At 42.7% G+C, this 12,766-nt stretch overlaps 1 protein-coding gene across 1 annotated transcript in view; it reads right to left on the reverse strand.

Moving 5' to 3' along the window:
• The window catches only part of XRN1 (5'-3' exoribonuclease 1), a 2,408,514-nt gene that overhangs the window by 1,547,576 nt on the left and 848,172 nt on the right, over positions 1–12,766 (reverse strand). The window contains exon 15 of the mRNA XM_044071018.1: positions 1,580–1,699. Coding sequence (XP_043926953.1) covers positions 1,580–1,699 — 120 coding nt within the window. The remainder of the gene's footprint in view (positions 1–1,579; positions 1,700–12,766) is intronic.

The raw sequence follows: 12,766 nt of genomic DNA on the forward strand, positions 1-12,766 counted from the left end.
CCCATATAACACAGCTGGGTCTCACTACCCTCTTACAGACCTTTTCTTTTACTCTTACTGGTACCAGTATGTCACAAATCACTACTGACACTTCTCCACCCACTCCACCCTGCCTGTACTCTCTTCACCTCTCTTCCACACTCACCATCACTCTGAACTGTTAATCCCAAGTACTTAACTCATCCACCTTCGCCAACTCTATCTACTCCTTGCATCATCATCATTCCTCTATCCTCCCTCTCATTCACACACATATTCCCTCTTGGTCCTGCTGACCTTCATTCCTCTCCTCTCTAGAGCATATCTCCACCTCTCCAGGGTCTCTTCAACATGTTCCCTACTCTCACTAAAGAACACAATGTCATCCGCAAACATCACAGTCCACAGGGACTCTTGTCTGATCTCATCTGTCAACCTATCCATCATCATTGCAAATAAGAAAGGGCTCAGAGATGATCACTGATTTAATCCCACCTCCATCTTAAATGCATCAGCCACTCCTACCGCAGACCTCACCACTGTCACACTACCGCTCTTATATACTTCACCACCACTCCCAACTTCCTCATACAATACCACAACGCCTCTGCAGGCACCCTGTAATACATTTTCTCTAAGTCCACAAAGACACAATGCAACTCCTTCTGACCTTCTTAACACTTCTCCATCAACACTCTAAGAGCAAACACTGCATCTGTACTGCTCTTTCCCGGCATGAAACCATACTGCTGCTCACTAATCATCACCTCCTTTCTTAACCTAGCCTCCACTACTCTTTCCCATAACTTCATGCTATGACTGATCAATTTTATCCCTCTGTAGTTACTGCAGCTCTGCACATTCCCTTTATTCTTAAAACTCAGTGCCAAAACACTTCTCCACTCCTCAGGCATCCAGTCACTTTCCAAGACTTCATTAAATAATCTGGTTAAAAAACCCACAGCCGTCTCTCCTAAACACTCTATACTTCCACAGGTATGTCATCTGGACCAACAGTCTTTCCAGTCTTCATCCTCTTCATAGCTGTCCTTACTTCCTCCATTGCACTTCCTGATTCACTATCCCCACATCATCCAACCTTCTCCCCCTCTCATTCTCTTCATTCGTTAGCCTCTCAAAGTACTCATTCCATCTACTCAACACACACTCCTCCCTTGTGAGTACTTTTCCCTCATTACCCTTTATCACCCTTACCTGTTGTACATCTTTCCCTGCTCGGTCCATCTGTCTAGCCAATCGGTACGGGTCCTTTTCTCCCTGACTAGATGTGCATCCTCAGTGGTTGGATTTTAGTAAGGAATACTGAAAAGTGATAATGGAAGGACATTTGGATACAAAAATGAAAGGCATGCTACAAGTGACAAATGGCAGTGGAAGATTGAAGACTGAATAAAGTACTTTTGAGGGAGACTCTCAGAACCACCTGCCAAAGAAAGTGAAGGCCAACACAGCAAATTCAAAGGAGCATGAGTGGGTGAATGGTGTTGTAGCACAAAGACAACCTGCAATGATGGAGTAGGTATGAATGATTTAGATTTTTCCCCATAGTTATTTTTATGATCCTACATAACAGACTTACCTCATCAATAAATGGAATCAAGACTACAGCTTCCCATTCCTGCTGCTTTCCATTCAAGTCAGTTTTAAAATCTTCTGGATAGTACTCTATGATCCTGGAGTCTTCGCTAGTCATTAAGTACTAGGAAACAGAACAAAAGAGGAAGCATAAGTATTAAATAGCATGTCGGGCGACTCACATTAACACTTCATACCAGTGCAGAAGATGCAATAAATCTGTTTAAATAGATTTTAACATAGGCCCATCCAAGTCCATTTCTGAACCCTTTGAAATATGAAAAATATTTATATTTTTTAAAGCTGTCATCAAGTGCTCCCCTTTGGAAAAAGTTCAGTCATGTCCCCCACCCCCCATTTGCAACAGGGAGTTTACAGCCATCAGCTACTAATTAAGCTTCATATTGCAGTTATGGATTTGATTCCCCTAGTACCCATTTGTATAGTTTGACACCCTGAACAAGTCACTTAATCAGTGTTCCCAAGCATTTTTCACAAAAAGCAGCACTTCTGTCCACTGGGATAACATGGTTAAAAATCATTTTAACAGTGGCCCTCAGAATTCCTAATCCTTTTCGGACAGTTTTCATAAATACATCAAGAAATGTGAAAAAATAAAGGACCGTTAGACAGTTAAAAAATGCTACCTACCTACCTTTTATTTAATCACTTTTGACCTCTATCCTCCCTCCACAGCTATCAAGTTCACAGACCATTTATTCCTGTGGACTTCTAGCTTTTAAAGGCACTGGGAAAGGTAGGTGAAAGCTGAGGATCACAGTCACCATCCAGAGGAGGTAAGGAAATTTTTTTAATGTCATCACCTAACCCTATTGACCGGAAAGCATGATGCAATGCTCACGACAATGAGGTCAGTGTGGGTGCACCCCTTTGACACATCTGTGGATCATCAGCTATGCTGTTGTGCACTCTTTGGTAGGTTTGTGCTCGCCTTATTCCCAAGTGCAGGAACTGCACTTATGGGTCTTCCCCCAAACAGTGCTCCTGTGGAGAGAGACCACTAGCACCCTATCCCCAAAGTGAGCAAGCCAGTACCAGCCACTGCTTCTATACATCTCTGGCTGACTTCTTCACTATTTGGGCTGGTAATCTAACAAGGGTCATCTCTCATGGCCAAAGCCTGAATAATTTGGATACAGCCAGTTATGCATCTACCTTAACTTCAGTCTTGAATGGGATGTTGTCTATACTGTAAGCTGATGTCAAGACTTAGAACCAGCAGAAAACTTGTCAAAAATCCAAAAAAACGCTGACAGTCCTGTACTCAAAAACTTTTATTCGGGAAACCACAACAGTTAAGCGCTTTTGTCAGCAACCACAAGCTGACCTCATCAGAACTACTGTAATCCCTGCTACACATTAAATATCAAAGCCTCTCTTCTATTCATGCCTTACATCTTACTTGTTTTGCCACCAGACACCAACTCCTCTTTTCCCTCTACTCCTTTCTCAACGTCTGCACTAGCCTTCTGCACCTATGCCTCAACTGCCCTTCTCCAAGGGTATAGTGTTATTCTCTCCCTTCTATCGTACATAATTAATTTCTTGAACTTGTTCCTTTATCTTCAAGCATAACCACTGCTCACTAACCTATGTAACTGAATTTTCACAGACCTTTCCCCTCTCGGATTCTGAACCTTGGGGTCTTCTAAGGCTGCTTCTTCCCTACCCATACCTCTCTGCCTAAGCTCTTTTCTCTTTTTCTTTGCTACTTACTCTGAACAAGTGGTTTGATTTTTTTACAAGCTGAACCTGATGCACGCTAATTGTTTTTAGTATCCACAGTGTGATGTCAGATTTGCTTCTGGTCTGTCCATTTCATTTTGCATTTGATCTTCTCACCTTGCACCCTTACTGGCTGCTCTTTTTCAGTTAGTTCTCCCACTGCCTTCCCTGCCTCAAATACCCTTAACCCTCTTTCTAATTTTTCCACTCCCTTTCCTTCCTCCCTCTAGTGGTATACAGAATTTGCTTTTAAACTTCTAAGTTCAGCAATTTTACTGTTCTTCGTTACCTTATCAGAAATTGCTGTTGAACGTAATGCTGTTTAAATGAATTTCTACTGCTATTTCCTGACATGCTTACTAATCCTGTTTTAATGAAATGCAATTTTTTTTGTGTTTTGCTTAATGCCATTTATTACATGCAATGTATGACCACTGACTGACATTGCCAGTCCTGGTCTCGCTGAATATTAATATTGAGCTTTACTGTATGCAATGAATTCCGTTCTATACAGCTGCTCATACTGTGCTGATAAAAGACTACTTTCTTATAGTGGATTTGGTATTATGCCTGGGAAGATACTATGTGCCTGGCTTGGCTTTTGCTGATTGCTCTACAAGGTACTTATCTCCTACATCTCAAACATTCGACACACATTGTAAAAACCTGGCACTTCTATTCTCATGCAACAATTAGAACCTAGAAACATTTATACTAGTCTCCACACAGCTACTGCCTGCACTTTAAATCTGAGTTGCTCCAGTAATTACTACATTCCAATGTAATTATTCAACCCCCGCCACAGCCAGCACCACCACCACGGTAGCACAGTCTATCAGTGTTTATATCAGCTGCAACCATGTCAGCTCTATCCTTCTCTAGGTCAGAAATTCCAAGTCTCTTCAAAATAACTAATTAACCAAGAAAGTCCTCTCTATCAGGCTACCTCCCCATCTGGTGGCAATACTTCCACCTGCAAACATTTTTAGCCTCCTCTCAGTGCTGACTCTCTTAGTGGTGTACTCTGTAAACACTATTCAAGAAAGATTCTCCAAAGGACCCAACAAAAACAGCATTATACTTGGTAACTTGTATTTAAATGCAGTATGGTCAGATGCAAACCAACTTAACAAAATACACATACAACTATCTTTAACAGCTCAAAAATCCAACCAGATTAATCCCTATAAAAAGAAGCCACTTCACAATAGACCTTATAAACACATAGCCGACCTGTGTTCAAAAATCATTGTGCTCCCAAATAGCCTTAGCGACCACTGTCCAGCAGTCTCAATTTGGTCCTTCAACCCCCCCCCCCCCCCACGAAACAGTTAAATGGACATTCTTTCCCTGAGCAAAAGTTCCCCATCCTTGAACAAGAACTCAACTCCATAATCTAATGGTCTCCAGTTTATTAATTACAAAACAAACACTGTTCTTGCATTTTTTACCAACATTCTATCATCTATCCAAAACTCAGTATTCTCAAGAGTGAGCAGAAGGCTTATGAAACCAAAAGTCCATGTCTTTTAAGGGCTGCTACAGAACTCATAAAACAAAGCAACAAAGCTTGGACAGCTTAGAAACAAAACCGTAGTGACTGTTTGCACAATCAGGACTACCGCTCATCAAAAAAAAAAACAAACCAGAATAACCATCATCTCAGCAAAAGCTACTTACCTGCATAATAAACAAATCTGTCCTACTTGTAACACCCCAAAACGTCTGGAAAGAGAGAAAATAAGGCAAATCTAAAACAGCTCCTCCAACAGAGATTCTGCATCTAGTAAATCAAACACAAATCAGACTAACAAATGCAAAATCTTTATCCTATCCAGTAACAAGGACATTACCAACTCCTTTCATAAAACCAGCAACCCATTACTTGGGCAAAAAGGAAGTTTCTTTGTTCACCAATGAGAGTGGGGAGCTCTGAACAGCCTACCTGCCCTTGGAGGAATGGTTTCTGCCCAGAAACTGTAGTTTCATTGGCCATTTTGGGCTAATTTCTCTCTCTTTAATCTTTCTAATATAAATTAATGCATTTGCGTGGTTTTTGTGTTTGTACAAGCTCAGCAGATCCTGCCCAGGTGTCCCGCAGAGACCTACAATGCCAGAGAGACAAAAGGAGAGACTTTGGAGTAAGTACCATTTTTTTGTTTTTTCTTGTTGCTTATTGCTATTTCCACCTAAATGCTCTTTCTGGCGTTTATTGCTTCTCAGAAAGCTCATTTTACACTGAAATTGCATTTATTTGTGCCTGCACTTTAAATTTTATTTGTTGTAAATTGTATTTTTAACTGTTACTGGCTTCCCACTCAAGTGTGACAGCCATTACTGCACTATAAAAGTATTTTTGCATTTGTTTCTACTGTTTTCTTGAAAAAAAAAATAAAATCTTGCTATTCTCCTGCCTTACTAAGCTAGAAAAGTCCAGTTTCAGATACCTGCTGATACCTGGACTGTGTTTAAGCTTCTGTGTTTGGCCATACCTTACTTTGGCAAAAAGGAAGTTTTTCTGTTCACCAGTGAGAGTGGGGAGCTTTGAACAGCCTACCCCTGCCCTTGTAGGAGTGGTTTCTGCCCAGAAACTGTAGTTTTATTGGCTATTTTGGGCTAATTTGTATCTCTTTAATCTTTCTGATATAAAAACCACATTTGCGCAGTTTTGCGTGCCGGGCAGCTAGGGTTAAACTACTCCCGACTCCACTCTTCAGTTTTTCCCTTGGAACTAGACAAACCTTCAACTTTAGCACTCAAACCATTCATTTTACAGCCCAGCACTTGCTTAAAACTCATAACAAGCACTAAATACCCCTAGCACTAGCCCCCCCTTATACTGTCCAGAAGGACAAGGCTCTCTATTCGTCTACACCAGTCAATCAGAAAAAAAGCTCACTCTACCTATTCAGGCATGTCCAAAAGACAGTTTCCGGTGTACTCTCCAGTCCAACTGGTGAAGCTGGGCATTTTGAGACAATGTTACAACTACCTCATGTACACAGACAACCCTCTCCTCCTGCCACGAAACACTAATATATGCGAGAGATGCAATTATACAGCCAGATTGGAGGCAAAGCTCTCTTAACCCCAGACTGTAACTGACTGTCAAGAGAAGGGTAATACTTGCAACACACCGCCAGTCTCACAATGACCTAACAAACCAACACAGGCAAATAACACACATAAATACATGAAAACATACTCGGAGGCTCTAAATAAAAAACTGCAAAAGCAACAGAGACCTCCAGAGCACACATCCAAGCAACCTCCACAACCCATCACCAACCATGAAACACATACTTCACAATCAGTGTGCCACGCAATCACAGCCCACAAGGCAAAATAACATACCCAACACACTAGTGATAGGCGACTCTATAGTCAGGCACACTGGTGTCCCACTAACTAGGCTGGACAAGGAGAAGGTTACAGTTAGCTGCCTGTCGGGCACCAGGTTCCGCCACATAACACAAGCACTCAGGTCACTCCAGAACAAGTACAAATACGACTCTGTCATTGTACATGCTGGTGTGAATGACCTGAGAGCTACCTCTCCCTGGACTACATGAAGAGAGACATGGAAGAGCTCTCTGATCATTTAGTCCAGGCAGGTATGACCCTGACCCTGAATAGCATCCTACCCTCACCAAGAATGATGCCACAGTATAAAGAAAAAATTATCAACTTCAACAATTGGCTAAGTTTCTGGTGTCATTCAAAGGGGATCCAGTATCTGTCTGCCTGGGATGACATGTCTGACAAGCCACGTTGCTTCGCAAGAGATGGCTTGCACCTATCACCCTTAGGATATCGAATACTGGCAAAGGCTCTTGCCGCCCCATAGTGCCTTTTTAGGCAAGGCTCAAAAGACAAACCCACCACTGTAAATAGCACAAGTAACCAAAAACTGAGGGTAATGCTACTCAATGCCAGACGTCTAAACCTCAAAATGCACACACTCGAGGCACTCCTCAGTATGGAGAACATAAGATATCTGTGCAGGAACAGAAACCTGGTTTAAGGCTCCAGAGAGCACCCCAGCACTACCAGGCTATAAGTCATGCCATACCTTTTGGCCACAGAACCCGGACCGAAACACAAAATACGGGGGTGTTTCCATATTCATCAAGGATACTCACACCTCCATGTTAGTGGCGCAGCATGATGCATCAGAGATCATCCAAGTGCAACCAACAGGCAAAACTGCAATCCAAATTGTAGCTTGCTACAGATCATCCACCATGACCCAGGACCCCCATTCCGCATTTCTGGAGACACTGGGAAATATGAAGGTCTTACAAAACGCCCTAATACTGGGTGATTTCAACTACCCAAATATTAACTGGGAGAACTGCTCAAGTACGAACTCCTTTGCCCAATGCTTCCTAGAATTTATAAACTTGAACACCCTGGATCAACTGGTCAACACCTCCACCAGAGGGAACAACATACTGGACCTGGTCATCACCAACATGGGTGACCGGTGTTCCACACCGGACGTCAATCCCTCGCTGGTTAGATCAGACCATATACTAATCACTCTGGAAATTCACATTCCGCCCCCAACTCCAATCAAGGAAACCACCATGAAAAACTTTTCAAAAGCAAACTTCACGTTGCTTAAGACTGAGGTGGAAAGGTTCACAGCCCCCACGCCAATGGACAATGCTGTCCAAACTGCTGAAACCTATACAAAGACACTCTATGATAATCTGCAGGAATGCATGGATCGTGTTATCCCAAGTAAAACAAAGACTCACTCCTCCAAGAAAAGGAAACCAGTCTGGTGGACCCCCTGCCATAAACAGGCTCTGCAATAGGAGGAGGAAACTAGTACAGATAAGAGGAAAATCCCTAGAAGGAAAGACATCCCTGATCAGTATCAGCAAGAAACTACGATCCCTCATTAAATCATCCAAGGCTAGCTTCGAAAGAAAAACTGCCAAAGACTCCAAAGATAACCACAAAGTGTTCTTTAGCTATGTCAGGAACTTAATTGGAAACTCTCAGATCTGCTCTGAGTTGGTGCAGAATGGCACAAAATACACTGAACCGACTGATATTGCCAACATTTTGGCAGACAGGTTCAGTGCAAACTTCACACCCCTCTCACCCCCCCAAAGGGCCCATAACCATACCAGAAGAATGTAAGGCCCCGGCAATCAGTGACACAAAGGTTAAAACAGCCCTATCCAAAGCCAAAAACACAGCCTCAATGGGACCGGTGTCCCAGGCTGTGTCTTACAAGAGTTCCAAAATGAACTAACCCCCCCCACCTAAACACACTGTTCAAACTCAGCCTCTCTACAGGCTACATTCCCACAGAGTGGCGCATAGCAACAGTTATCCAACTCCACAAAAGTGGCGCCACAATGGACCCCGGGAACTCTCGCCCTATAAGCCTGACTAGCCTGGTCTGCAAGGCTATGGAGCGCATCATGGAACTCATTAACAGAGACATTGGGAACCTCCAAACATGGGAGCCCACCCAGATTGGCTTCGTTAAGGGCAGATCATGCCTCCTAAACCTGGTGGACTTCTTTGAGACAGTTACCAAGGCATTTGATGACGGTAAGTAGGTCTACACAGCCTATCTAGACCTCGGCAAAGGCTTTCAACACCATTCCCCATTTTGGTATTATAGACAAACTCACCAACCTGAACATTAACCCCTACGTCACGAGATGGGTTGCAAATTGGCTCATGGACAGAAGCCACATGGTGAGAGTTGCAGACTCTAGGTCCGACTCTAAACCGGTTACAAGTGGCGTCCCCCAGGGCTCAATCCTAGGACCCCCTCCTGTTCGGTATATACTTCTCAGAGGTACAGGCAAGCACAGGAGGACTTTGGCTGACCAAGTTCGCAGACGACTGCAAACTAGGGGCCATAATTGATTCTCCAGCTGATACAGACACCCTCCAGTAGGGTCTCATTGAGACGGATACCTGGTATCAAAATCATGGCCTCAAGCTGAATGCCAAAAAGTGCACAGACATCCCCTTTGGAAAAAACAAAGTACCCGCGAACTACCACATAGGTGGTAGTCCCCTAAATACAGAAAAAGTAATAAGGGATCCGGGGACCCAAGTAGATAGCAATCTCTCCTTTGATAATCATATTGACAAGGTGGCTAGAAAATCCTTCTACGTGGCCCACCTAATCTCAAAAGGGTTTTCATCCAGAACAAAGGAGGTTATTGTGCCTCTCTACTCATCACTTATTAGACCCATTATAGAGTACAACGCCCCATTTGGGATGTACCTTACAAGACACCTGCAACAGCTGGAAAGACCACAAAAGTACCTCACCAAGAGGATCACTGGCCTCAAACAGATGACCTATGCAGCCCGACTAAAGAAACTCCAGCTGTACTTGGTTGCATACCGCTTACTCAAAGGTGATCTCTGCTTGACATACAAGGCCATGCCCTACCAAGAATTGATGGATATGGTCCACCTAAAAAAAAAAAAAAAATCCCTAAGAGCCACACACTCTAGGGATATAAACCTTACCACAACGATAAATAGGACATGCTGGAGGGATAGATTCCTGACCCAGAGACTCCTCATGCTTTGGAACAAGATTCCAATATACATCAGGCAGAGCCCCTCACTAGCACTCCAAGAGAAACCTTGACGGGTGGATGGGAAACAGAAAATTTACCCCAGGGATCACTGCAGTGGCTCTGCTGGACAGAGGCGCAGGGAACTAATGGCTCTGCTGGTCAGAGGCACAGGGAACTAATCTAAGGGGGTGGCGAAAGCAAACACACACTGGCTAGGCTTATAAATGCCCTTGGGCAGATAGCCTAGTACTTACCTATGAACCTATAACCAGCCTACAACAACTCCCAACCTGTCCCCTACACCTTTGCTAATTATTCAGCTACTTTTCACTTCTCTAAAATTACAGTTAAGAAAATTGAAGTTCTCAAATCCTGAAATGGTCTACACTCCATTCCACATTTTTTCAGAAAGCGGCTGACAAAATTGCCAAACCCCTTTCTTATATTTAAAAGGGTGCCAGTCATTTGGTTGACAGCCCTTTTTATCAAAAGCTGAACAATCAAATGAAAAGGGGCAAAACAACTTTTGCTGACAGTGGAGTGTTCTTTTTTTTCTCCATTGCTGTGCTTCCTCTGATTAGGTATATTTAAGTTCAGAGGGTGTGTACCCCCACATTAGGCATGGGGGGATTGCCACGGCTTGGCAAAAGTTGTTCCCCTCCTTTTTGTTGAATTGCTCACTACTCGATAAAACGTCTGTCAATCAATTGACATGTACCCACTTACAATCTCTTACTACAGAAAAAAGTACCCCAGCTCTAAAGCACGCCGTCTTTATATCCTGACCTAAAGTAACATTTCCACTCTGTGCTCACTGGAAATGATCTCTAAGATTATGTACAAACTACTCAAACACTTTAAAAAATGTTTTTTTTATCTGAGGAGCAGCATGACTTCAGCATTACTGCAGCCTTACTGCGTGAAACTAACACCATACAGAGTAACATCAACAACGGTCCAATAACTGGTGGAGTAAATGTAAATATGACTAGGGAATTGGAAATGTTAAACTACAGTCGGTTTTCCCCAAAATAAAAAAAAATGTAACTTTGGACATAATACTATTAACTGGTTCCCAAGTTACCTGGCAAATATAACATTTTATGTCAGCTCTAAAAGTCTCTAAACACTAGGCACCCTCAATAATGGAGCTCTTCAAGGCTATGTATAGGATCCTGCTCGACTCCCTATTCATCAATGATCTTAATGAAGACCTAACAAAATTACAGCTCATTTTATGTGCAAATGATATCCTCTTACTGGAATCTAGCACATGCTCAGCCACACCAATCATTCTCTCAACTTTACAAATGAGAAACAGTAACAAAGGAAGAAAAAAGGAATAGGATTCTTAGTTGCAGATGGAGATTTTTTCCACTGCAAATTATATTTCAGTACTTCCAGACATAGATTTTCAAAAACACAGATTCTATTTCTATAGATTTCTCCAGGCTGACACCACATAACATCTGCATGTTTTAGTTTTTATGAAGTCTTTAATCAGACCACCTTCTGGAAAGAATATGCATCACATATGTCAACTCCTTCTGGCAAGGAATTACCATACTTAAAATCTCAAATATGAGTAAGAAGCTTCTAGGTAAAGAAAAAAAAAACACCGAAAAGTGCTAGCACATAAACACACTACACCGAAAAAACTGCTGCTTCATGCTCTATGGTTGTCACCTGTGCGATTATCTGCTGGACACTCACAGACTGAACTACCTTCATCCCATTGCCTACTGTGTAAAGCAGTGGGACATTAAAAGTCCTGCTTTTCAATCGCACCGAATCACTGTGGAAAACCCGCAGATGCCTTCATTTTCTTCTACGTCAAATCAATTAGGTTACATCACCAATCCAGACCTGTAGGCACAGCTATTGCTTGTTAGGTCCATGTGTTTCAAATTGTGCAGCGATTGGCTGCAATTCGTGAAGGGGCGGGGAATGAAGCAGGAACAGCCCTACAAGATCATGGCTGTAGAGTGTTTTTTTTTTTTTTTTTAGCACTTCTGCAGCCACTAATACAGGACTGGGATGTCTTTTTTTGTTTGTTTGTTACAGCCATTTTTTTTGTTTGTTGCAGCCAGAGTCAGCCAGTCAGCCAATCCAGCAGGGAAGCCAGCTAGCCAGCCACTCCAGTAGGGAAGCCAGCTAGCCAGCCACTCCAGCAGGGAAGCCAGCTAGCCAGCCACTCCAGCAAAGACTGTGACTGTAATGGTAAGTACATACAAATAGTACTTTATCTTTCTAGCATTTTAAAAATGGAAATATTGTTTTATTTCAATTTAGCTTTTTAATGTTTAGAGGTAAATGGGGTGCACTGTACAGTTTTTAAATCTGTGTAGTGGTTATTTTGAGATTTGCAAGTAGTTTTTAAAGGTATAAAAAGTGTGTGTGTGTGCGTGTCTAATGTAATCTAACTGTTGTGATTGTTTTGGGATGATTTGACAGCATTACTTTTTAAAAGCTCATCATCATCTTCTTTCAGCTGTTCCCGTTACGGGTCGCCACAGCAGATCACCTGTTTCCATTTCTTCCTGTCCTCTGCATCTTGCTCTGTCACACCAACCACCTGCATGTCCTCTCTCACCACATCCATAAACCCTATCTTAGGCCTTCCTCTTTTCCTGTTAGCTTCATCCTTAGCATCTTTTTCCCAATATACTCAGCATCCCTCCTCAGCACATGTCCAAACCAACGTAATCATGCCTCTCTGGCTTTGTCTCCAAACCTTCCAACCTGGGCTGACCCTCTAATATACTTATTCCTAATCCTGTCCACCCTCGTCACACCCAGTGTAAATCTTAACATCTTTAATTCTGCCACATCCAGCTCAAACTTCTGCCTTTTTGTCAATGCCACTGTCTCCAACC

The sequence above is a fragment of the Protopterus annectens genome, chromosome 5.part0, assembly GCF_019279795.1.
Source record: "Protopterus annectens isolate FY-2018-M chromosome 5.part0, PAN1.0, whole genome shotgun sequence".
Classification (NCBI taxonomy): Eukaryota; Metazoa; Chordata; order Ceratodontiformes; family Protopteridae; genus Protopterus; species Protopterus annectens.